The following is a 27,115-nucleotide window of genomic DNA, read 5'->3' as shown; positions in this document are numbered from 1 at the left end:
TCCCTAAAAACCCCAACTCTTACAAAAGATTCCAGACCGTTTGCTTGCAAATTGAGCACGTTTGTTCTGATTTACATCAAAGAACTGTACACTGCTATATTTACAAGGGCTCCTGTTTTGGCTTTTGGCAAAGACAGATGTTGAGCCAGGAACTGTATGGGCAAACAGCTGGAAAGGTGCTGTGGTTAACACTCCACCATTCACAATGGGATGCTCATTTCTCCTAGGAAGCATGAGGGACCAGACAGGCACCACCAATCATGTTTCACAACTTTAATAGAATATTCTATCTATTCTGTACAAATTGAAAACACCGTATTAAGTTACAAATGTGTAAGGTAAGGCTGGAGCACTCTACATGCCTGGTCACAGTGTTGATACAGCTGCTATTCAACTGCTGCCAGAGATTGGTAATGGATGCTGAAACTAGAAACGTGTACTTTAAGTGCCACACAACAACAAAACGTAGTTTTGCAGACTTCAGAACTTGAAATAAAACAAACTGTGGAATGGAATAATTTCAGTGTTGCAAGTAAGACACCCAAACTTCAGATTTATTGAACTGACTCATTTTGATAGATTTCCGTGTTCATAGTGAAAGGTCCTTCATGCTGGACACTAAGCAATAAGACTACTGGAAATTGTCTGGTTCTTTGGCTGCAACCCACTTCCACCAACAGCAAGTTTGGCCTTTACATTTTGATCTTCATCCAGAAGAGTTGTCATTTTGATGTGAGTTTGTTTCTTCTGTCTAGACTACTACATTGAGACCACTTTGAATTACCTGTTTTACAAGTACCCATATTGTATGCAAAAGAGGAAGAAGATTTTTCAAGTATATTAAAAACTATTAAAAAGCACTAATTCTGTCCAAGTACTTACAAACATGAATAAATAAATAGTAAGATGAACAACTAAGTCTCAAATATGACACCCTCTTCAATGAAGTAAAATTACTTCAACTCAACTGGTTGTACTGAGATAATAAATATGACATTTAAAGCTGCTCAAGCACTAGTTCAATCTGTAGGTTGCAAGAAACATTAAAAAATGGGGGAGGGAACTAGCAAAAAAGTCATATTGCTCTATCTGTTTCAGCTACCATACATGTAATCCATTTACTTTAGCTTCTCAGCACATTGCTATTCCACGATTTTCAATGTTGAGCAAGAAAATGGACAATCCTCACGTGGTAGTCTGGACTATTCCCCTATGCATAGGGCAAAAGGCTCTAAAGGCCTATTGACATACTTAGCTACAGTGTACCAACGGCTGTAGAGTGTGCTTTATTTAAACCTCATATTTCCCAAATGCATTGAAGTTGCCACTGTACATGTTAAGCAATAAAGTTAGTGAAAATCATGCATTTTAAAACAAATTAATTTTAAGCATTGTTAATGAGATTGTGCTGCAGCGATAGAATATCCTGAACTGCAGGCCAGGTATCCAACTATTTGTTACAAGTTGTTCAAATATCACTTCCAAGTGGTATTTCCTTATTACTGTTGTTTGCATTCAGCAGGTTGGCTGGACTCTTTCTGCATAAAGGGAAAAAGAGAAAATAAACAGTTAAAAATCAAATTGGCATAAAAGAAAACGCTTCAACAAATACAGAGAAACTGGCTATGCAGTTCTGAATTAACTAGGTATCACTAGCATGTACAAAGATGCTACATGAAAATTCAAGCTATATCATAAAGGTCCAACAGTCACCACATTTACTGGGTTTCCCCTTGCCCCCAGCTGCTTGGTACCCCATAATTTTTTATCTATTTTTGCGCTGTTAACACTGCATCCTGTAGGCCACAGTTCACACAAACAAGAAAGCAAACCACCACCTACTCCCCTCAACCACAGGTTTTATTTGGCTTCCAGCCCTATTCAACAATTTTAACAATAAACTGCCACCTCCTCCAGCTCTGAGGAGGGAGGAAGGCAGGCTGCTTATTCTGCAGCACGTCTGAGTTTTTCCTTAGGAGCCTTTCCCTTTCTGCTAAGGTGATAAAAATGTAATTAATGTGTTGATTTCTTCTAGGTTCTGCATCACCAGCAGGTAACTATTCAACAATTTAACACTGGGCAAGAAGTCCATATGTTAATCTGAATATGTAAAAGTAGAAACAACTTCATTAGGCAGTTAAACAACTTCCCCTTTGGCAAAGGGAAGTGTATTTGGGAATGAGAACAAGTACTCAAACAGCTAAGAACTTCAGGTTTACACTGCACTTCTTGCTTTTTTTCCATTGTAAAACAGCATTCTTAGAAAGCAGGAGAACTTATTCAGTGCATTTCCACTTTGCTTCTACCCTTACCATTCTTAATATAGCTTATTATACACAAACAGCAGTCACAGAAACCTGCTGCAGTCTAGTAAAGAAAAATACAGGTATAAACCACAACACCCTGCACATCGCTGATGCAAAGTAAAATGTTTCTTAGTTACTATCCTAAAGAAGAGGTTTTTATGTTACACAATGTACCCAAGCTCAGTATACGTCAAGTAACCAAGGGCTAAAAACCTGAAGCATTTTGCCTCTAGCAAGGAAGAATAGGTGCAACTAATTTAAACTTCCTTATCAAGAAGTTTTGCACCAATAACCTGCACTAAAACAAGGCTGTTTCTCTGTTCCTCACCAAAACTGCTTTACAGTCACAGTGGTCACAATCATTCCCACTGCAATTCAGCATTAGAGCCAAATGCACAGATGTGCCAGAAATCTTTCAGACTTCTTCCTTGTGGTATTCCTGACCCAGCATATCTGGCTAACTTTTAACTTTGTTCTCTCATCTGCCTGAAGTTCCAAGTAACACCGATGTGAATTACATTGTACTGACTGGGGACTAAATACAGGAAAAGGGGTATGTTTACACAAAACTAAATTAGCACTCTTGCTCTTAAAATTTAACTGCTACTGGTAGTACATTGCATGCTATTCCTTTTTATTGAGGGGCAGGCAAAACACAGCAGCATTTTTATCTAAAGTTTTCTAAAGGTATTCTCCTTTAAACTGTTTGGTATTTGAACATGGCCAGAGTAGTGTGCAGGCACCATCACTTCCTCTCCTCTCTGCCTTCTGGATGAGAGCCATGATAAAATCTGCTATTTAAAATGTACTTAAAAAATCTTTCCATCTCCCTCCTTCCTTCCTAGTCACCTGTTATATTTAGATCAAGACAAACCTGGGTTGACCACTGCAACCATTTCTGCCAAATTTTAATGATCAACCAAAACATTTGTATTTTCTAATAAACTCCATTATCCTTTCCTTATTTCTGTAAACACTTAAATCATATTTACTGCATGTAACTGTTTATCCTGTAAAAACTGAGTCATAGAGATCACAAAGTTCTTTTTTAAGAACCTGTCGGTGTTGATTACTGCTCTCAGACAAAAAAAAAAAAAGAAAAAAAAGTAGTTTGAGGGATTCCTGGATCTGAGTCAGTTGTTGGAGGACTTTGAGACAAATACTGCTATTTTTAGGTTACACTTGAGGATTTATCTGTGTTGGCCCTATATACAGAATATTTAAGCAGGCCCTAAGTATCAAGGCAGTATTTCAGATCCAGACTCCAACGTAATCCATGTTCTCCCATCACTTTAACCCACAGCACTGCCCTTGCTGAGGAAGGAAGCATGTGAGCTCCACGCTGCCTTCAGCTACCCTCAGCCTCATGCAAAGCATCTCACAGCCTAATCCCAGAGGACACCAGCACAAAGAGACCACAATTCCCTTCCAGTTACAGCTGCTCCAGCAGGCACATGCACATTGAAACTCATCTCTGACCTTTGCTGGCTCCTGTAAGATCAGGGTCCAGACTCCAAGCTGTGAGTGGGATGGAGAGCTGACATCCACACTGCCTCAGGCTGGGCTTTAAAGCCCAAGCCTGCTCTTCCTGCAGAGCCCAGACTTGGTGACACTGGGTCAGCCAACCACTACCACTGATCTGCCTTAGCCCCTCTGCTGTTTATCACCCCATCCTGGCAAGGCTCCCATTCATGCTCTATTTCCCTAAATTAACTTCCCATGATATCTTAGAAACGTAGTGAAGTACAGTGGCCAGGCAATAAACACCAGAGAGACTTGAAGTGGCAAAGATAAGGAGAAATTGAATCTTATTTAAAAACAAATTTAGCAGTAAAGACATACTCAAGATCACTACCAGGGCTACAGAGACAAGAATTGTTCTGGTTGTAAACAGATTCTTTACAGTAACCATAAGCAGACTTAAGTTCATCTCAAAATTGGTAGGATTTAAATTTTTTTATATTTTAGAAGTATTTAATATTCAATTATTCTGTGCAAGGAGATTAGACTGCTCTGGGCCTTGAATTTCAGTTTGAGATACCATTCCAATGGACATGAACAAGGTGAGTGAGACTCCCACCTATTTTTTCGCTTTTGCTAACAAAGTTCAATATATAGCTTTTTGTTACTGCCACTCACTTATTGCATCACTTTCTCAGAATTAAAAATTGCACCTAAAATATGCAAGAACATAGAGCTAAAACAGAGAAGAAAGTAGGTCTGAGTTAATACTGCTTTCTTGACTTTCCTACAGAAACCCCACTGTGTCTGCACATCCAGTTAAACTGGTGCCCTAGAGGCTGGGGACATAAGCCCAAAATTTCCATGCCTTTTATTTTAGCAATTTTGTTTTTTCAAAAGACATCCTAAAGGAAACACTGAATTTCTGTTAGTCTTCAGTGTTTAAACACACTAGGCAAGATACATTCCTAGGTGATTCAAAGAGCAATCAAGTCTTTATCTCTTTACTTTTCCAATTCACTTTTTGGGAAGCTTCCCATCTGCTAAGGTGGCCATTCAGGAACAGGCAGATCAAAAAGATCTCATCTAACTCCCCATGAACTCTGCTGCCAACAGCAGTATTAAGGCAGGCAGCAGGCACTAAATATGACGTCCTTTCCAGAAGAGAAAGTAGAAAGCCTTTCTGAAATATATTCAATGGAAAAGTCCAATTACAGGACCTAAAACGAGTTTTATTTTTATTTCCTATTCTCTGTTACTGAAGGAGAAAAAGTAAGGATATCAGAATATAAACCCAGAGCTAGCAGGAGTTAAGTAAGCAACCCTAACCCAAAGTGCCTGCCTCCACAACAGATTCTGGAATTTGCTGCTGACAGGTCCTGCCACTGTAACCCAGAAGACAAAAGGATCTTGAAGCCCGTGCAGTCTCTCACAGAGCAACTCTTTTGCTCATGATTCAAACCAGCACTCTGCATTACCCTGTCAGCTACTTCTCAATTCAAGCACAACCTCAGCAAGGTGAAATAAAGGCAGCTAAAGGAATGGGACATGCAAACACATAGAAAAATGCACTAGACAAAACCAGCTACATTATCCAGTTTTGTAGCATCTCCTGAAGCTACTTTCAATCATCTGACTGCTCAGTCTTCCACAGCCACAACTTATACATGGCACAAGTGCTTTGTGTAAGAGATGATAATGATCTGGTTGTATCTGAACAACTCAAATGTACTTAAAACTCACATGAAGGAAGGAGGAAAAGTTTACAAAGCAAAAAGTGTTGACATGCAGCAAATGTACTACAACAATAAAGGAGGAGGTAATATGGAAATGACTGAAAAGGAGAAACTGGATTTGAAAGGAAAACAGACCGATTATTTTTGTGTACATGGAAAAGAAAACTATTCTAGATAAGAAAAGCAGGGAGTGGAAACTGGAAGGCAAAGAAAGGCAAGGAACAGGGAAAAAGAGGACCAGAAAATGGTACAAGCAGGAGAAAGAATGGAAAACAGGACAGGACTGGGATATCTTTGTCAAAAAAACTAAAAAAAAAAAAAAAAAAAAAAAATTCCAAGTTGACTTGAAAAATTGGAGCCAATGGCTAACAATTTTAACTGTAGGGAGGGAACACATCTATGTAAAAGACTGCAGCAGGACAACAGACAAGCCACTGTGACAAACAGATGTTCTACTGCTGCAGGTGAACCACCAGTGCACATAGGCTGAGGCACCAAAAACCAACACAGAAGCACAGCTCCATTTTGAGTTTAACAAAGGGGAGGAAGGGCATTATCTATGCAGAGAGAGTGAGCTGGAAGGATTATAGCTTCTTCTAAATAATTAAAATAAAAAGACACAAGCCTAAAATACAGGGGGGGAAGAAGTATGGAGGCTGTTGTAGGCATTGTTCTCTGTGAGGAATTGGATGAAAGGTGAAAGATGACAGTATACAACAGAAGGAAATTTTTCTTTCTTTCTTCTTTTAAATAAAGAGACAGATGAGCAGAAGAACAATACCTGTGCAGAATCATGAGAGATCAAGAAAAGGCTTCTAAGAGTGACTGCCTGCCTTTGTCAGGCAGCATAAATAAGATGCTGGAAAAGGCATACTAAGTAAGCTGATGACTTAGAAGAGTTTAGGAAGAGCAGAGAAGATATTTAAGAAATAATTTGCAAGTGCATTAGAAACAGTAAAGAGATGCAACATCAAACCAGAAACAAGGAAAGATAGTCTGACAAGTCTCAGTATCTTTTATCATGTGTATATGAAATACAGTTTGATTTCTACAAAGGCAAAGCAGGAAGTGTGCCAGGAAGGCAGAGTCATTCTGAAAAATCTACTTTAATTACATAATTAAAAGGCACTCATCCTTACACTCGTTTCTATTTTTTACTAATAAAACCTAAACTCTGAAGTCACCATTCCCCCATTTCTTTTCCCCATTCAAGGAAAAAAAAAAAAAATCCAAAAACAAAACAGAAAACTCTAGAAAACAAACCACATTTCATGACTACAAATGGGACTCTTGGAAGTTAGGTATGAATGGAATTCCACCTTACCTAGAAATGTATGAATGAATAACAGACTTATATTACACCTAAATGGGAAAAAATTGAAAGGAACTGTCAGCATGGATGAAAAGTGAAATGTACAAAATAATACAGGAAGCAACAACCATAACCTTCCAAGATAACTTGAGCATTTTTTCCCCTACAGAATACCAAATCCTCTAGAAGGATACTTCACACTAACATATGCTGATGTAGAACTAACATTGTTTCTCAGCTTTTTCCCTTTACAGATATACCACTGCATCTGAATCCTACAGAGCAGTCAGAATACTGATTTTTGCCAATCTAACCCTGTTTGATTGATCTTTGTACAAGACAGACTTTCTTTATACAGAATTTCTCATTAAAGAAAAGCAAACTTGACTCTTGATAGTGACAAAAACTATTTACTAATGACATAATGATGCATAAAACTATACCAGAAGAGTGACATGTCAAGCTGCTGTTAAGACTTTTATCCAAACATCAAGCAGTTTTGCATGCCTTTCACTTTTTCACCTGTCTTTATAAAAAATTGAAAGCTTTTATGTTTTAAGAACTACATGAACACAAGTCTGTTATCACTGTCCCAGCTTCACTAAATATAAGCATTTACCATGACTGAAGAACTGAAAAATACCTATCAGAAGGAACACTAACCCTCAAGGCTGAATTTTAAGCCAGGTATCAAAGTTTAAAATTCAAAGTTGAGGATTGACTTTTTTTGATTTCTAACCAAGTACAGACATGTAGAGTCTAACCTGCAGCCATCAGGACAATGATAAAGAACAATTCTAAGGAAAGTAACATAAACAAACAAGCTAGTTGAGATTTGTCAGACGAATTCTAGCTTGAAGTCCAGCCAAAGAACATCTAAATATGACCTTTCTGAAGGAAAACTGTATCAGCATTACACAGAGATGCCATTAAGAAGCAAAGGCACACAAATTGGAAATTATCTTAGTGCATATTGGAAGCAAAAACCTGCATTTTCTCAACTGATGGAAATATTAGCTTCTCTTTGAAGAGCAATTTGAGTGCTGAAGATAATAAAAACATCTCAGTCAGAAGCTAGGGTTTTTTTTGATTGATCTTTTCACAAACTATCATACCCTTAACTACACTGCTTGTGATTATTGCCTGTGTTATGACTAAGCCCACAAAAGCCCTTACCTTAGGATCAGTCTCTGCATCTTCCTCCTCTTCTCCCTCCTCTTCCCCCTCCAACTCCTATGACAAAATAGAGATAAACTAACAGAAATTAAAATAGGTTAAAAGTGCAACTTTTTGTAATGGACAAAAAGCAAACTAGTAAATTATCACTGTATTCCAGAGTGTTTCAGATGTCAGCATTGGGCTGATTTAAAAGAATTCAGCATCTTACAAGTTTTAAATACAAAATCTTTAAAACATGATATAAAGGTCTTAGTATGGCTTAAATCAACCTTACTATGTATACTGCTGCTGCAGTCCCACAGAAATTTTTAAACTTCTATCTAACAAATTATTTGGAATTTAATACTTTTAATAGGTATATATGCCTGATTTTGTTGTTTATTTCAGTCTCCCTCCAAAGAACCACTTTATTTAGATTATTGTGGACAGGCTATGCATTCCTGTGCAGGATTTTTGCACTCAGTTTTACACACAACTACATCCAAGTGAAAACATGTGGCACTGGAAACCAATTAAAAATACACATACATGCTTCTATCAATACCCAGCATAAAAAAATAAAAATATGCAAATGTTTAGTCACTCAACAGCCTAAACACAGGCTGTTGAGTCACTCAACAGCCTAAACACAGGAAAAAAAGACTGCATGCTGAAGGCTGCCAGCTCACATCAGATCAGCCTGATAACCACTGATGTACTCTGCTATGCTGAAGCTGACAACAATCAGGGATGTACCTTCCACAAATCAGCAAGAACAGCACAGTAAAAGCAGTAAAGCAAAAAAATGTAAAGGATATTAGTTCATTTAATTGTGGTAACATTTAGTGGTTTTGTGCAAAACCTTTCATAGTGTGTTTGCGTTCATACAGCATTATTGCAAATAGACCAGAGCCAGCCTAAATTATTTATGCTGAGCAGTTGCACACTTCCCCTTTTTAAATTTGCATTTGCTAAGACCCAGTCTTCAAGCTTATGACAACTGAAAGCTGACAGCTGAAATTCCACTACCACCTAAGGAACAGATATTTACCATGCAGCACTCTAGAAAAAAAAGGCTTGTCTTTAATTTTTAACTCATGTCAGAAAACAGCTTTCAAAATACTGGATAAATAAATGGATATATGCTCTTGCAGAAAGTACTTTTATGAAAAGGAAAAACCAGGCACAGTTTTGCAAGTCATGAATGCTGAACTCTTTTGGAAAAAAGTACCATGAACAATAGCATTTATGAACAACTGCTTTCTGCTCCACATAGAATTATTCCTGGCACTGGGATGGAATTGGTAATCAGTAATCTATAAAAAATAGTGTGCATCTCACCTCCTCTTCACCTTCTTCATCTTCTTCAAACTGAAAAACAAACCCAAGGTTTAATTATCTCTGCTAGTATTTGCATAAAAACTTCTGCAGTAATAGGTGTAGCTTATTCAAAGACAGTAACTGAAACTAAGCCCCCTTCCAGAAGCTGATTAATAACTTTTGGCAAGTTGAATGACCCTTTCCTATCCCCAAGTAGCAGGAATCTCTTCAGGGGGTTTTTTTTTGGTTTTTCTTTTTCTGTTATTCTCATGTAATTAATACTTCACCCTGGTCTAATCAGCAAACGAGAAGTATGTTTCTATGTGCTAACTAGCAAACAAAATGCTAATTGCATACATACATTATCATCATCCTCTATAGCTTCCCCAGTGAAATACAGCACAGCACGAGGGACTATCCTTTCACGGAAGAAATGTCCAATTTCAAAATCTGCTGCTAAAGTGAATTCTGAGTCTTCATCCTGTAAGACAAATCAGTTTGAGTTTTCTACTGCAAATGTGATGTGATACACAGAAGCAGATGAAAATACTTCAAAGTAACAGGTTTGGGAAAACATCACACTGACATCACCAACCTTCAGGTCACAGGTATTTTCAATATATTTTGTAACAAAAAGCTAAATCTAGATTTGCAGAATTGAGATTTCCTGTACAAGCTTCCTACTTTCTACACAGAGGTTAGTGTCCTGCCAAGGCACCTTTTATTAAAAAGCTCAAACAGACTTGGCTGGCTCTGGCAACTGACATTGCAGAACTGTTCAGAATGCTCCAGACTGATGTTTCAAGTCAGGTACCAGGCCCACAGTACTGCTGAGTGGGCAGGGAAAAAATTGACCTTCCCAATAGTGACACTGGAGATGTCTTGAATCAGCAAGTCATGTAACAATGAACTGTCAATGGATTACTTGGAAAAGCTGACAGCATCTTTCACTTTATCAATGTGAAGCCCAGCTTTGTCAAAAGCAAAAACAGCAATAAAAATGTATAGTACTTAATAAAAGAACCCTATAGTCACTATACAGTGACTTGGCAAAAAGGATGTAGCAAACAGCAATCGTGCTGTTTCAAAAACTTACCAGTGATTCTCCATCACCAGATACTGCAAAAAGAAAAGACAACAAATTTAAGAAATGCCTGTATAGTTTCATCCACCTCAATATTCAAGATGAAAAGACCTTCTCATACCTGAAAACACTGAGGTTATAAAGGCCTCACAAGGTAGCTATTAAAACTATGACAAGTCAGATTAGTATTAAGTTAAACATACAGAAATCATAAGACTTTCATATCTTGTAGTTAAAGCATCAAAGCTGCCATTTGGATGTCAAAGATTTTTGCACAGGAAATACTCTTTCTACAAGGATGGGTTTGGAGGACATGTGGATCAACATATTTGGTTTCTCTATTAATGCTGGAATTACAGTAACTTCATTTGACTGGAACACTACAAAACACCTCCTCTCCCCCAAAACAACTGGAACTAAATAGATGAACATTTTGACATGAATCTGTAAAGCACTGTTGAGAACAGGCCCAGTACTATAACCAGCAGAGAACAGGGTGTTTTGTTGTTTAAAGAAAAAAACAACCAACTAACAATGACCGGAAAAAAAAAAAATCAACTCAATGCAAAAAACCCCAACACAAATCAGAATGTATTTCCCTTCCCTACACTATCATGTGATCTACTGTGAAAGTGATAATTTGGCTCAGTTCTCAAGTTGAATATGCAAGTATCCACTGCCAGCAGATGTCAGTGTCTTATCTTATACTGCTAATTCCGAAGTGTACCCTTTGAGAATTTAAAAGAACAACAAAACACCAGCAGAAGACAAATCTCCATGCTTTCCTCAAAGCAGCAACAAAAATTAAAGGATATTTCTGTACCAAACCCAACTTTAGAAATACATATCCCATGTTTCTTAACCCACACAAATGGGCATTTGCAGTAGTGATTAGGAGGGACAGGTAGTTCATAATAGCCCACAACAGAATCAAGAAACATTCTGTTCAGTACACCTCTGGAATCACAGAACAGTTTGGGCTGGAAGGGACCTTGAAGATAAGTTTCAACTCCACCACCATGGGCAGGAACACCTTTACAAGACCAGGCTGCTGAAAACCCCATCCAGTCTGGACCTGAACACTTCCAAGAATGCCCAGAGAAGTTATGGATGCCCCAAACTGTTCCAGTGTCTCGCCACTTTCACAGTTAAGAATTTCTTCCTAATATCTAACTTAAACCGTCTTTTGGCCTAAAGCCATTCCACTTGTCCTGTCACTACATGCCCTTCCAAAAAGTCCCTCACCACCTTTCCTGTAGGACCCCTTTAGTCCACAAAATAAACTACTTCTCTCATCTATGTTTGCAGAAGAGGACAATGAAAGATGGACCAAAAGAAAAATAATGGTTTTGCAATCCATCTGAATTGTTTAAAATGTGAGTACATATCTAACATTAGACTAGGGAAATGGGAAAATTATGTAGGGAGTATCAGGGATCACTAATTAATCCCAGACGAAACAACAGAAAGTTCTGTCACTTGACACAGAGGTTTCAATGAGACCGCTCTGCTGTAACTTGACCAATAACTGAACACGGTTCTTTTGCGTGTTAGAAACAAACTGATGCACAGAGCCATCCTGTGGTAAAACATGTCAACTTTTTGAGAGAGTATAGGAAAGACACTTTCCATACTATGATTCCTGTTTACACCGCACATCTATTGGTCAAATTCTACAGAACAACAACAGAACAAAATCATCAGTTTGGATGGGCAAGAGTTTGCAATCTTCCTCTAGTAAGAACTTTACAATGCAGCAGCATAAACAGTTTGAATGTTTAAGTCACATAAATACAAATATATAAAAACATATTTTAAGGATCCTAAATTCTTAAATTTCCAAACTTACCCTTTATTGGGCTGAAGAAGTTAAAAAATGAATCATTAGGTACTTGTTTAGTAATTGTCCGAACTGTGCCTCGGCCCTTGTGTTTCTGCTTTTTCTTGATTGTTTTAACTGTAACATTTTTTCCTTTCTTCCAGTCAATGGTACACCTAGAGACAGCAGGTGAGAAACAGCATTTTAACACAAGGCACCAAGGAAGAGAAGGAACTGAGCAGCACAGCAGCAACATCAAGGCCAAGACGGCTTATCACTCTCTAGATAAAGCTGCTTGACAAGATATGAAGTGGATCATAGTTCTAGAGATTATGTGTATTTTGGACAGGTCAAATATTTTCCTAAATGAAAATGCTATACAACTTTGTCTTGGCAGAGTAATCACTGCCCTCACTCCACCTGTAATTCAATACCTCTGGCCCAACAACTGGACTTCTGTAACCAAGGAGAGGATTAAGCTATTCCAAAAAAAATCTCACCAGTCAGACTGTTAGAAAACAATACATTATATCCTTTAACTACAGGTCAAGGCAGTGTTCATTTACCCTAAAAATGCATGTCCAAAGAGTGTCCAGGGAGAGGGATGTTTGAGCTGTCCAAAGAGCAGAGCTCAGACTATTAAATTTGAATGGTGTTCAATTTAAAATGTACACAATGTTAAAATATATCTCCATCTCTACATCTGTTACTTCTGCATGCTGAGACTAACATCATCCCTACAAACATTCCCAGCTTTGAAGTCAGTAACAATTTTATCTTTACTAATCATTATAATGATAAGAAAAAAGAAAAAAACACCAAAACAAACAAACAAAAACAAAACAAAACAAAACAAAAAAAAAAAACATTTGTACTTCAGAAGCTTTCTTGAATTTCAGTTTTCCTTACCCCTCACAATCAACTATTTCAGGTCCTTCAAATGAAAAGGGATCTGTCTTGTCTGGCTCCGACTTCATCTTGTATGTTTTTGTCAGGACTGAATTAGAAAAGTAGTCATTGGGCCCAAAGTGGAACTCTAATGAGAAAGACTGGAAGAAATTTTATGTTACCACTAACTTTCATCTATGAAATAGTGCATCAGCATAATTATCATTAATCAAACTCTGAAAATAGGAAAAAAAATTATAATTTGATGTCAAACATATTTGGAACTACAGCAGAAGCAGGAAATTATGAATGTCAATGAATTTCAAATGTGCGAGAAGCTACAGCAAACTTGGCTTAGATTCAAATTATAAACAGATAATTAGTAGATTTCATTCACTTCACATTAGAACTGCTGTCTTGAAAGCAACCTTAGAAGTATTTTGAGAAAAGTCTTGACTTCATTTCCTATAGAAGCCTCTCATCATCATCCTTGCACTAGGGATGAAGTTGTTATTTTTAAGTCATTTTAACATTATAACACCACCATGTGGTTCCATTGCTCCCCCAAGTCTGATCAATATCATGATCTTACGAGAGTGAATCAGACTTTATTTCCAATTAAAGCACAATTTAGGTAAGAGTCTATTTAAATAGCACAGTCCCCCAGGAACCAGAGGATTTTTTCCATTTGATAATAGAAAATTGTGCAAAGGAACACTGATTTCATAAACTGAGTCCTACAACCAACATGTCTCAACAGCTTACAGCCTGAAGCAGGTGTTTCTGGTTATGTCTGAACCTCCTCTGGCACCCAAAAATTGTTTGCAGAGATTCAGTTTCTTACATGGAGAACAAAAGGCTTCAGTTACAGAAAACCACAGCATCCATGATGCATCAATTTTCAGTAAAGGTTTCTAAACTGCCTGCACAGTGCTCACTTTGCACTCAGGATCAACTATTAACGTTTTAAAGTACACTAAAACCCAAGCTGTCTTGGAAAGAGGAAACAATAAAGAATAAAGGTTTTTGGCAGCATTGATTTAGTGACTTGAAGGGGGAAGAAGTCTGCAGGTCAGTTCACCACAAAAAAAGGACTGAAAGCCAAAGCTTCCAACACCACTGCCTAGCCACAGCATGTGTAACAGTTACCTGAAATATCTGATTTACTCTCCTAGTCATATGCATTATAAATCAGCCCTAATCTGCATACAAAACAGATTACATAACTGCCAAAAGACTGGCCCTGTATATACTTCCCCAGGCATTCTTCAGACTCAGGCCAGAAAACTGCCTGTTATCACCAAGTCTGCCTTGCCACACTATCATGCATTGACAAGATAAATAACTCGGGACAACATCCTGCTCATCACAAATATTTATCCCTCACTCATCTCCCAAAGGCCCCTAATCTTCCTAAGACCCCATGAATCTCCTCACATGACTCATACCTGCTAATAGAGTGGTCAAGGAGTGATGGAGACCAATGGCAACAGCAGCCTTCCCAACCCCCGTGCCCCTGTTTAAGGACAGGAAGCCACTGGGACCCAGCAGTACACCGGGATATCTGTGTTGATTTCACAGTGGCTATTTCAGCTCTACTTCCCTTTAAAGCAATTTGAGACAGCTGCATGGTTTGGAGGCTGTTTTCAGCTAAGGCTAATCTCTCTCTGGCAAACATGCTCAGGGGAAGAGTTACAAACTCAGCTTATCCACTACCAGTGACGAACACTCATACCCAAATAATCCCATAAACCATCGCTGGGGCTATAAATAATCAACCAGTGGCACTTCTTAGCATGCAGGATCCCAAGGGCTAGCAAGACAAAAATATCTGCACATGCTGCATTTCAGCATCTCACTGTACACCTGCTAATTAGGAGACAAGCTCCAAGCTCCACATCATATTTGAAGTGTTGTAATAAACTTTCCAATACTCTTTATGTGGACATATCTGGGATTTTTTTATCAAATATGTGCTCATGAAGTTCAAAAAAAGGAAAATGCCTTTTAGTGAGCTACTTAAGTTATACCTAGATGCATCATCCAGGTCTGAATATGCTAGCTAAGGATCCTGATGTTGAAATAAATATGTAAATAGAAATTATAATTATAAAATACATATGAGTTTACCCATGTAGTTATAAAAAAGTAAAAGTAAATAGCAACGGAGTCACTTATGCTTCATGCAGATAAAAGTTTCTATATGCAGGCCATAACAAACAGCACTTAATTTGTAGTCAAGTAAATCCACTTCTGGAGTGCCATAACTACGATTAATTGTTTTGGATCAACAGTAAATCAGAAAATTCCTAATCATCATGTATTTCTCCAGCAACAAACACTAACTCTGTTGGGGATTAGGTTATCTATGACACACTGGTTATGTGAAGTTCATACAGTACAAAACTACCACTGCTGCACCAATTTTCAACAAAGAACTGCAGATTTTGTTGAAAGACAGTCACACACAGCTGCAGAACAGGTTTCACTCAAGCAGTTAGGAACACATCCTTTGTCTCCAAATACAGAAGGGACATGGAGCTTGTCAGCCTTCCATTATTGGATTTAATGTAGCACTGGAATGGAACCTATTTGCAGAAAAATGCTGTCAAAAGGTTACGAACAGTGCAAACCCAGATAAATCCAGTGTGTAAAGAACTCGCCAGCCTAAGGTACTATAAAACAAAGCTGAATGAGAACACAAAAATTATGTAGGCAAAAAAACCTATTCCCATCTCATCCAAATGCCACTGAATAGGTATGCTTCAAGACACAACAGGCAATTTCTTAGGATACCTTACCTTGTGCTTAGACAACTAATTTTCTTCCTAAAACTCATATCCACTCCCTAAGCCCTGCAATCTTTAGAAACTTAATTATCAGTTTTTCTCTGCCATACTACATTCTTGCTAATTATCAGACTGAGTGTTTCAGTACTAGCAGAATAGACAATAAGGAATAAAAAAAATAGAACCCAAAAGAACACCAAAACTTGCTATTAAACATTAAAAGCTATTCTGAGAAAGTCCTCCTATCTTTCTTATGTGAAGCTTCAATGATGGCTGTCTTGCATTTATTTCAGGCATTATCAGAAGACCATTGTTCCATAAGGCAGAACAAAAAATACAAAATATAAGAAAAAGCCAGAATGACAAAATTTAAAGAAACTATGTGTAGGCTCAAATTCCATCTTTCTCCCTGCCCCCCCTTCAAATGGAGTTCAAGGAATAAGTATAGTCTGCATAAAATGAATAAGCAGCAGAGCAACTTCTTTTCAACAAACACAGTATCTGCTTCTGTACATCAAACTTAAACAAGAAAAAAATTTCCAAAATTGAAAAAACATGAAGTAGTACTTTAAAGAATACTCATGAGGTACACTTTTAAAATACTATCTAATGTATTTTCTATTCTTTTCAACAGGCACAGTATCTATAATCATTGTCTTTAATTAGTATTACCAAGTCATATTACTTTTGATATATTTGATACCCCGAATTTTTCCCACAATTCATTTTCAAATCAAAAGCAGCCATGTAATTGTATTACTAAGAGCAGCTACACTTGAATTTGAGAGAGGAAAAGAAAGCAAAAACTAGACAGATCTCAGCCAGAATTTTAATCTAGAAACTACAGTAATGTCAGAGCTGTCCAGGCTAAGAATGAAAGAGCAAAGAGTCAGAAAAGCAGAAGATAAATCTTTCAAAGGCAATGCATGAAAATAATAACTTAAAGAAACCTCCCCCACACACAACAACAGCCAGAGAGAGCTGAATGAATATTTTGGAATGCTGCTCACTTCATTACTACAATCTTCATGAGAAACAAGCAGAGAAAACTCACCATAGGCTGTCCTGGTTCAGAAAACTTAACTTTAATATCCTGCAGATGTTTCAAGATAGGTTCATCATACTCCTAAGCAGAAAAAAGTAAAATTCAATTCAGCAGGCAATATTTAGAAAAACAATCTCTCCTTAAGAAAGAAGCATACCTTGTAACTAATTCAACAATTTCAGCTAAAGTAAAGATCTGGATCTAAATTTCTTAATCATAGTTGCAAATTCTATATGCTAAATTCTCAGTCATTTTAGGGCTGATCTTCAGTAAACAAAGCTGCTGGGATGAATTACTGAAGATACAGTCTCTTTATTCAAGGTATTTATTACCAGTGAGATTCAGAGGCAGACACACTCCAGGGAATTCTTCCCAAACAGCACTAAAAGCCACTAATGCAAGTGCAGGCATAACTACCTAAGCTATTTAACACAAATTCAACCAATCCAAGGTATCCTTATAACCTTGCAACAATAATCCTTTATGGATTAAACTAAAAATGCTTGTCCATCATTTCAAGCATCTTCAGGGATTCCAAAGACTCAGAAGATTTGGTGTCTTACACCCAAGGACTGACTCACACTCCACAAGGACTGACTATTAACAGGAAAAGCAGCAATTCATTTAACACAGCAGAAGTTGTTCATTTCAGAGTAAAAACTTACTTGTACTAATTCACTTAGCATATCTACATTCCTAAAGATAGTAAACCAGAAGTCTGGAATTCCTTTGACATTTGTATCTTCTGCTTTTTCATCTATTACCACTGCATTTTTCAGGTCTCCCTGGGAAAGAAATACACAAACAGCTGAGAAATTAAATTGTGACTTCTTAGTATATTTAATAAACAGAGACAGAAGTACAAAACAATTGCCATCTCTGAAGCTGTGTATAAGGAACATTTAAAATTTACTTTTTTTAATCCTCTGCAAATGACGTTAAGACATACAAGGTTTATTTACACAACTGGACATATCCACAATTCAGATTTACTTTCAACTCATTTGAAATTCTTCTATGTGAAGACTAAATAGAAAAAGTGTCTTCTTCACTGATTTGACACAACAGAAATAATTAAAACTCTAATAGAAATGCATTTATATTTTTTTTTGTTTCTAGAAAGATAATCTCATTTCTGTAGCTCCATAAGCTACCTATGGCATTTCATCTAAAAATTTAAAATTCACCTTTGTCCTCTGAAATGCTGTTTTAGCTTGCCCATTTTGCAGAAAACTTGTAAAGCTGTTTTTTCTAGGTATTTTTCATTATTATGCTTTGTCTAATTATTACTATTTTGGGAAACAGGATGCCCTCCACATAACTGATGTCAAATGTTATAAAAAAGGAAGAATGAGGAAGTAATTTCTCAATCCTAAACAACACTGAGAATTCAGTCTGAAAGCTGCACCTTTCCTTTTACACCACTAGATAGCAGCAGATATTTAAGATGTTTCTGGCAGTTGCTTGGGTTATGACGTGCCAAGAATACGAAGCTGCAATTTATTTCCCATCTAGACACGTTTCTGAGTTTATTGTGTGGAATATGGCCTGTCAGTGCTGTGTTTACACAGAGCTTAAGGAACATTTTTTGCTCATGCACATGGAGCACTGTGTCATGCTACATCTCAGGAGATCAGTAAAAACAAAGAACAATTCACTTTGAATACATAAAAAAAAAAAAAAAAAAGAAAAAAAAAATCAGGCTAAGGAAAAAATGCAAAGAACACCTGACAGAATGGCAAACAGTTTTCTAAGTAGGTCACTTTTCTGAGACAAAGCCTGAGCACACATCTCCAGTAACAGGCAGCCCACAGACTATATTATGCCTCTTAAATCTAGACAGCTCCTACTCAATGGACAAGTAGGAATCCACCAGCCAAGCAGACATTTTATTAGCTTGATTCTGTTTTAAGGCTGTGTGACAAATGACTTACCTGTATTTATGAAAATGAAAGCTAATGATGTCCCCCAAAATAACGGAGACAGGCAGAGAACCAACCAGTCCTTTATTATCTTAGGGTTTCATGTAGCACTGGAATGGAACCCATTAGCAGGAAGGTGCTGTTAACAGGTTACGAACAGTGCCAACAAAGGCAACTCCTCAATTCCTCCAAGCCAGAAATTTGAAAAAAGGCTAAACTAATGGTGTAGAAGCTTTCACTGGCCATAACAGTGTATTCATCACAAGAACACATCACTGACACTAAAATCCTTTCAAGGCAAGAACGAGAATTTAACTCTGACAATCTGATATATCCATAGTAGATGACCCAGCTTATACTCACAGCCAGTTTTTCTTCATCCTCATTTTCACTGTGCCATTCTGACTCTGCATCTGTGGGTTCAGCTTCCCCATTAATAAACTCTCTTCTCTGTGATTAAAAAAAACCAAGTATGTAACTGAAGATGTAAAATTATATATACGTAACCGGAACTGTCAGGAACAAAGAAATAAAAATTATATACATCATTTTCCTACCTTATCAAAAAGAGGTTGATAGAGTGCTGCATATTTTCTCTCTAAGTCATGTACTTCTTCATAGAATTTAGCTTCTATATGGGCACATTTCACCTGGAGCTTTTTCAAGGCATCAATTCTTCTTATCACTGCTTTTGGAAAGCTAAAAATCAAAATGATTTAAGGTTAAAAGTTAGTTGCCTCAGCATTATTTCACATATTACTGAGAAATTGATTGCTTATAACTACATGCAATTTTTAAATAAAAGGCTTATGTCAAACATACATGTTTCTCCAAAACCTATTTCAAAAAGTTGAAAGAATCCTCTCCTACCCAAGTTGTTCTCAAAGGTGTTATCTTCTGTTCCATTCCCTGGGGCCACTACCCTCCCCGTGTAGTTCAGAGATCTGAAATTAATACCTTTGTTTACACCTAAACTTTGAGACTAGATTTGTGTTGATCCATCTATGAAAAATAAGAACTGTGCATTCCATAGGATGCACGGGTCATACTCGTAAAGCACACACTGCCCATCTGCACTTTAAATTATTAAACATTTAGACATAGTCACATAAAAAGATCTCTTTGTAGAACTTAGGTTTTTTCTAAGAAGAGGTCTACAACCAGCTATTCTCAGTCAAGAAATAAAAGCATAAGTATTTACTAAAGGCAGCATTTAAATCTACTTTACAGTCAATATAAAACTAAGCTTCAAACTAGGGATATACAGGTCCTGAACTTTCCATTACATTCAGGACAGCAATCTTACAGAAATCATCAGTCAATGCAGCACATACCCTGTCAGAACAAAGGTCACAGAAGGAAATAAAGGAGGGGAGGGAGTCATTTCTATCCAAAACAAGAAATGGTAAATATTGAACAGGACAAAATTTTGTATGCAAGTTTGCATGAGGTAAAACTTCACTCTTCTTCCAGAAGTAAGACACTATAAATCACAGGTTAAGTAAACAATTTTTCTTAGTGAATCGTTTATTCTAATTTTCTACCTTAATTACACAGTAATAGTATTCTATTATGCCTTCAGTCTTTCAGTATTTTATCATGCCCACTACTTACGTTTCAATGTAACTTGAAGGAGTAACTGATGTGTTGTCAAGACGTTCCTGAAGAGCTGCCAGGACCTGTGGATTTTGCATCACTTGGTCTGCCAGCTTTTCTATGAAGACAGAAAACCCCTTTTAAACAAATTTGCATAGATTTATAATGCTTTTGTCATATTGTGTCTTACAGCAGTCACAGTAAAAATACTATTTTCACATCTCAAATAACACCACTGTGAAAATCGTGAGTATTTTACTACTAACACAATTACTTCAGGACCAGATTTCAGAAATATAAAGTTGGATAGTGACAGAAAAAGCACTGTTCTCTCTGCAAATCTATCAGTTGCTTTTACAAGCAAGTAGTACATTGACAACATAGGCAAATTTCCTGTTTCCCCTCATGTAAGAAAGCACAAAACACAAGTTTCTCTATCCTTCTGTATAAGCTGTACCTTAAAAGCTACATATACATTTTCAGGAGGAGAACCACTGAATTATACTTCCAAGACATATGTTTTCCAGTTAGTGTGACTCCTGAAAAACCCTTCCAACTCTGTGTACTGTACAATAATCAGCATAGCACTGTGACCTTGACAACTACTTATTTTTTACCTCAAGAAGATTTTATAATCTGCAAGATTCCTCAACCATCACAACACTTCCCAGAAGACAACTTTTACAGGAGATCAGATCTAAAATGCTTCTGGTTAGGTGTTAAAACCCCTTACTAACAACCATACACCATGTCATCGTGTGAAGACTTTTGCTTTTCACACCTTTCGTTCTTTCTCCGTGCTCTTTTCCCTAGACATTAAAAACCCAATAAATTGCACAGCAAACATTAACATGGTGAAGCTTTTATACACTTGCATTTGTGTGTTGCTTTGTTTTTCTTATTTATTTGGAACTTTGTTGTTTTTTCTCAAGCAACTTGACTTTAAAAATTATTCAATGGTGTCTACCAGTTCTCACATGATTTTCAAGGGCCAGTCACAAAGGACTTCTTAAAAAAAAAAATTAGGTAATGAGGGAGACCTAAAGAACATTTAGTGACCATGTATATGAAACACATTTCACTATAACGTACAAATTTGAGTATCTGGAGAAATAATGGAACTGTAGCTTTTCTGCACACAGAAACATTAATTTGAAAAACACTATTCAGCAGTTACCTGTAGACTTGCTAATGGAGAATAAAAACTTCCAAGACACATTCTGAAGATGCACTTTCTGAGAAACAAGACAGTAAAGAACTAGCATACAAACAGAACTGCCCATTTTGGTAATTATGCTGACAAAGAACACGTTGTTACAAGCCAGTCTTTGCAGGCCTTATTGCAAGGGCCTAGAGGGTCAGTTCAGGAAATGGTAAAGCACCACATTCACAACACACACAAAAATACAGCCTTCACCCTGGTTTTGGCTGCAATAAACATGGAAAACATCAGAAAGTAAACAGTTGGCTTAAAAACCATTGTTTTGCTTTCAGCTGTGAACACATCTTCCATTTCGACTGGAAAGGCTTGCTACACTTCTGTAACACCACCTACTACTATTTATGTCATACCTTTTTTGTTGCTCGCATTTTTAGCGGCCTCCAGAGACTCTGAAGCAGTATCTTCTGTTTTACTAAAAGAATTCAAAGGGTAACATATTAAAATAGCATCACATTGCACAAATGTCAGCATTTAAGTACTTTGGTTTACTACAGACATGTTTTATAGAGAAGTATGCCAATAAAAGACATAAATATGTCCTCAAGCTTGTGAAAACTAAAAAGAAACAAACCAACCTCAAAACAAAACATAACAAGCCCAAAACAAAAACCTCTGACAGATAAATTCATCTCATTAAGTGAATGGCTGGCCATTCATGTGTATGATTCAGTCTGTGAATCATGTGGCCATTGACTCTGCACAGGAAAGTGTTTTTACTCACAGATGAAAATATGAGACACTTTTAGTGTAAGTGATTAAGAAAACCACGAGAAAGGATGCAGGTATGAAAGGAAGACGAACACAAGACAAAAGCTCTGTTTCCACTTCTCTAACAAGCTGTTTTGATAAAAACATTCACTCCTATTCTAAGAGACAGGTCCCTGGCCTCCCCATCTCCCTGCTGCAAGGCGTTCCATCTCCCTTCCTACGCTGGAGAAGGAGAGGGCCCAGCATGAGTCAAGAGCCAGCCAGTATTCCCTGTGCTCCCTGCCAGTTTAGAGGTCAAGAAATGCACACTGGATATTGCTGAAATTAACCCTAACACACAAAACCAGAAGAGATATCACATATGCAAAAGGGTATTATCAGGTACAGGACAGACCAGCTTATCCAGCACTGCAAGCCTCAGAAGAGGAGCAGCACATATGGATTTGCAACAGTTCAATAAAAATAACGTATGGTCAAAAATAGTACATAAACTAGTAAAAAAAGGTGCCTTTTTGCATGCTTAAATTACACAGATTAGAGAAACACTACGGCTCTTCAGTTCTTTAGAGCATTTAGAAAAATATTACCATTTTATTCTTATCTGGTAATCCACTCTTCACAGGTTTAAAAAAACCAACTGTAGAACTACACTCTCCTGCAGAACACCAGATATACACTTGGCTCTAACTACCATGATTTAATTTCAGGAAAACAGCACAACATACCTGTTATCTGCCATCTGTGTGCCTATATCCACCTGCAAGTTGAAAAGTAGTGTTTAGAAATACTTGAACAGTAATTTGTTTACCTCAACAGAAGATGAAAATAGAACAGGTCATTGTTTAAAACCTCAATACAAATTAACAGCTACTGGTTTTTCTATGAAATTCATCATGCATAATCCCTCCCAGTACACTGAAGAGCTACCACAATACCCAACTCAAAATGAAACTTGCTCAGTTTTGAAATCTGTCAGGTGGTTTAACCCTCCTAGAACTTATTTTTTCTGTTAAATACTCCAGATACTAATGGATTTCTACCCAATCACAGGTCTTCAGTCTAAAGGTTAAGTGCCACAGTTTCCTAGATTAGCTCAGCATTCTATCAAAAAAGCCAAAGAGGAAATTTATTATTTTTTAATTCCTTGACAGCATCATAGTAAATAATGAATTTTTAATCTCTGCCTATATAGCATACTTGAGCAAAAGTTCAAAACAATTAATTACAATAACTTCCAAATCACTTTTTTCTTTGATCACCCAAGCAGAAAAATATGTTTCACATGTCTGTCTAACCAGGGCTATTTTTATAAGTAGCTGTTTCTGCTGCTCTACGATGTGCCTAAAACTGTTGCTAGATAAAAAGAACACGGAAGAGAAGAAAATTATTTAGCAAGAGAAGGGGTTTTGACAGTAGCTAGGAAGACAGAATCCCCTGTATAAAGATTTGTTCCTTATTTATCAGGAGACAGAAAATGAAGAGGGTAGAGAGAAGTTAAAATCTCATTATTAACAATGATTGGAACCAAGTTTAGCACAGCGACCCCAGCCCCCAATATCTAAATTAGCTCTCCTGAGAAACCAGAGGGAGCCAGATTGTCTAACTTATTCTGCTATTCTTTCTTTTCTGGGGTGAAATAGCCCAGCCTGCACATGTATTTCAGTAACAGAGACTGAGGGTTTTTTACCCCCACTTTATAAAGCTGATAGCGAATTCCAGTAATCACTACCTGCCACAGAGAAGCACAGGTGGTGTTTTCCACCACCAAACTTTCACAAAAGCAGACGTTGGTCTGTGAGTCAAATTCAGAACAAAAAGTAGCTTCAATCATTCAGAGTTGACAGGTCTGATTTCTCCAGCTCTCTGAAGGCCAAACAGGCTGATCTCAGCCCCAGCTTCCAACAGAGGGCTACCAAAGAAGAACCTGAGTTCTAATGCCAACTTGAGCGGCAGCCCAGAGATTGCACGCACTCTTCCATCTGGAAAATGCTGAATCCTGCTCTCAGCTGCAAAAGCAACACTTGCACAACCATTTCAAATAGAGTTGAAAAGCTTTGTTGGGTTTTAGCAGTACTAACAGTATACTTCAGATTATTGCACAGGAAGTTGTTCACATCTCCCATATAAGCCTGGAAGCCCACCCTAAAGGTTAAGCCCAGGAACAAAATAAAGGGGCTTCTGGCAGAGTACGTGTTCCACCAGCTCAGGATGATTTACTTCCAAATGCTTCCTCTTGCCTTACACATAACAGGAGAAAGTGGCAATGCCAGCAACCACCTGCTAGAGCAAAACAGATTTTTACAATCTCACAGCTGAAGAAATAAAGGAGCATAAATGAGCATTTCCTTCCACAGCAACAGAAGGCAGGGGAAAAAAAGATACAATTAAAAAGGTAAAAGAGAGCAAACTGACCTAATATCACAGTTCAGCCAACAAGTTACATGATGCCAGTCACAATTAGAGGAGGCAACAGTAGGCAACTAAAACTGCAGACTGGCAGTACTTAAAAATTACCCTCCAAGACTTGCGGCTTCCAGCCTCGGCCCAGCAACTCAGCTAATGGAACACACTCTACTCCACATGAAAATTCTTCTGCTCAGCTGTTTGTGCTGTATTTCCTGCAGAGAACAACTTCTCAAGGGAAGACAAGATCCTCATGTGTGTTTGGAAAACATGGAATAATGTTTGAATAGCAGCTGAATTTATCTCCACTGGAAGAGACATGAACTGGACATGTTCTGATAAAAGGCACTCACCAAGGAATAAGCAAGAATGAAAAAAGAAAAAAAAGGAAAAAGACACCATTCCCTGGTGCAAATACATACTTCAAGTCTTGTTTTACTCCTAGAGTTGTGCCTTTGGCAACTGGAAGGTAAAAATAAGTATATAAATAAATAATCAGATCCAACTTTCTTAGAAGACAGCATGTGATTCCCAGCTTCATTCCAGCTGCCTTGCACTGAGACTTCACTGTCACAGAGGCACCAACAAAACTGTTTGGGACAAGCTGGTGAGGGCAGTGGAGGGGAGGGAAAGGTAATTTTAGAGATAGGGCTCGGCACAGACCATTTGAAAAAAAAATGTACCAAAGCACTGAGCCCTCATGCCCATTGTCTCCACTGCTTTCCAAGCAAATTTACAGGCAATGAAGACAGGCAAAAACAACTAGAACCCAAGGAAATAACAAGAGAAGGAATCATTATTATTGCTGCCACCACCATTAAGAGGCCAAATTAGTGCCTCATTTCTCCTGGGCAGTTCCCTGTTTCCAAATGACTCACCCAGATGAAGCTCTGGGGATGGAGGAGATCAGATCAAGCCCCTGTCCTACAAGGCAGGCTACTGCTGCAACTTGTCTGGCACAAATGCCACACACCCTCAATCCCTTAAAGCTGCAGAACTGCAAACTCGATGCACACCACGATAGGAAGAGTTCATTACAAGGACAATATCCTGAAGGATGCAAATTCAAGGAAAAACTCTGCACACTGGCTAGATGTACTCATGAACAGAAGAAGTGTACACGGAATAAATCTTCTCTGCTTTGCACAAACCTAAACACAACTGAAGGACAAAACAGGAAACTGAAGGGCTCCTGAACCCACAGGAAGACTCCTACCCACAGCTGTTAAGTGCTTTCCGTAACTACAACAAATCAGAAGAGAAAGTTACAGCTTCTGTTTCAGAGGCACTGAGCTGTGACCCCGCGGGAAGCCACATACAGTCGGATACCTTCTGTAAGGGCAGTAAGAAGGGATCCTGAAAATTAGAGAAATAAACTCATTCACCTATTCCACACGCCCCGGAGATGAGGAATACTTAGCTCACCTCCGAAGTTTTGTAAAAGAACACTATTTCGTTTAGAGATGACCTCATAAAAATTTTCCTAGTAATTCCGGCTTCATCTGTAATTCCCAGACTCGCGCCCCGACCTTTCTACTAGAAAGCCTCGTGAGCAGATGTTACAGGAAGGGAATCTGACAAATTCTACGGGCACCAGTATTATGTGCAGTAAACAATCGCAGCATCAAAGAAAATTTCAAACAGGCCCTCAAATGGGAGACAAGGAACCCGAAATGCAAACCCGAGCCCCCAGAACCGTCCGCCGCGCTGCGGGAACGCAACACCGTGGTTGAGATCAGCGAAGGCATCGCACCCCAGGCAAGCAGCGAAGGCCTGGACTCAACCCGAGCACGGCGGCGTGAGAGCGCCGGGGGCAGCGCTCACCACAAGAAGCCCTCCCGCCCTTCTCCTCCCCCGCTCCCCCGGGAGGGCGGGGACAGGGCGGGCGTGCTGCCAGGCAGCGCGGCCATACATGCGGCCGGAACGCCCGCGTTCCCCGCCGCCAGGCACGGAGCAACGCGGGACACGTTCCCTGGGCCCCAACTTCTGTGAACCGCCCTTAAAATGGAACCGCGGCAGGCCGGGCGCGAACCTCTCCGCGCCGCGCGGCTACGGTCGCCGCCGTGCTCCGCCCCTGAGCGGGCCCAGAGAGAATCCCCAGTGCCGCGCCGCGGTGGCGGCGCCCGGCTCGGCCCATCCGCTGTCCCAGCCGGGTGCCCGGGGCGCAGGGCCCAGAGCCCGGGGCCGCCCACGCTCACCTGCCCGCGCCCCTCACGCCGCAGAGGCCGCAGCGCCGCCGGGCTCCTCACAGCCTCCTCGCTCGGGCAGCGCCGCCGCTAACAAAGACGCGTCCCATTGGTCGCGGCGCGGGCCCCTCCCTCAGCAAGGGCGCCGCCGATTGGCCCC

At 38.7% G+C, this 27,115-nt stretch overlaps 1 protein-coding gene and 2 non-coding genes across 5 annotated transcripts; all 3 read right to left on the bottom strand.

The window, feature by feature from the left end:
• Positions 1–258: 258 nt before the first annotated feature.
• On the bottom strand, positions 259–27,115 carry NAP1L4 (nucleosome assembly protein 1 like 4). 3 transcript variants are annotated; one of them, XR_009486872.1, is made up of 16 exons: positions 26,968–27,114; positions 23,092–23,123; positions 22,009–22,070; positions 20,455–20,554; positions 19,398–19,539; positions 19,204–19,290; positions 17,584–17,703; positions 16,928–16,999; positions 13,106–13,245; positions 12,227–12,372; positions 10,390–10,412; positions 9,655–9,774; positions 9,315–9,344; positions 7,992–8,069; positions 6,828–6,865; positions 259–1,538 (listed from the first exon to the last, which is right to left on the bottom strand). XR_009486872.1 is itself a non-coding variant. In XM_059849025.1 (16 exons), the coding sequence occupies exons 2-15, from the start codon at positions 23,103–23,105 to the stop codon at positions 6,860–6,862; spliced, it is 1,119 nt and encodes a 372-aa protein (XP_059705008.1). In that variant the 5' UTR covers positions 23,106–23,123; positions 26,968–27,114; the 3' UTR covers positions 259–1,538; positions 6,828–6,859. The 3 variants fall into 3 exon arrangements, 2 of the variants coding, with proteins under 2 accessions (XP_059705008.1, XP_059705006.1); XM_059849025.1 differs by having other exon boundaries at positions 7,992–8,048; XM_059849023.1 differs by lacking the exon at positions 6,828–6,865 and having other exon boundaries at positions 7,992–8,048; positions 26,968–27,115.
• Positions 15,595–15,715, bottom strand: LOC132329534 (small nucleolar RNA SNORA54). Its single transcript, XR_009487092.1, has one exon. It is a non-coding gene; the product is annotated as a small nucleolar RNA SNORA54 (small nucleolar RNA).
• Positions 18,878–19,005, bottom strand: LOC132329535 (small nucleolar RNA SNORA54). The gene has a single exon (XR_009487093.1). It is a non-coding gene; the product is annotated as a small nucleolar RNA SNORA54 (small nucleolar RNA).

The sequence above is a fragment of the Haemorhous mexicanus genome, chromosome 6, assembly GCF_027477595.1.
Source record: "Haemorhous mexicanus isolate bHaeMex1 chromosome 6, bHaeMex1.pri, whole genome shotgun sequence".
Classification (NCBI taxonomy): Eukaryota; Metazoa; Chordata; class Aves; order Passeriformes; family Fringillidae; genus Haemorhous; species Haemorhous mexicanus.
The sequence above is the reverse complement of the archived record's forward strand: the minus strand, read 5'-3'. Positions and strand labels throughout refer to the sequence as shown.

Coding starts and splice junctions, on each gene's coding strand:
- NAP1L4 (XM_059849023.1), bottom strand. Junction 20,555..22,008: donor AAATGCGAGCAACAAAAAAG/GTATGACATAAA, acceptor CTGTCTTCATAG/AAAAGCTGGCAGACCAAGTG. Junction 19,291..19,397: donor ATCAACCTCTTTTTGATAAG/GTAGGAAAATGA, acceptor TTTTAATCACAG/AGAAGAGAGTTTATTAATGG.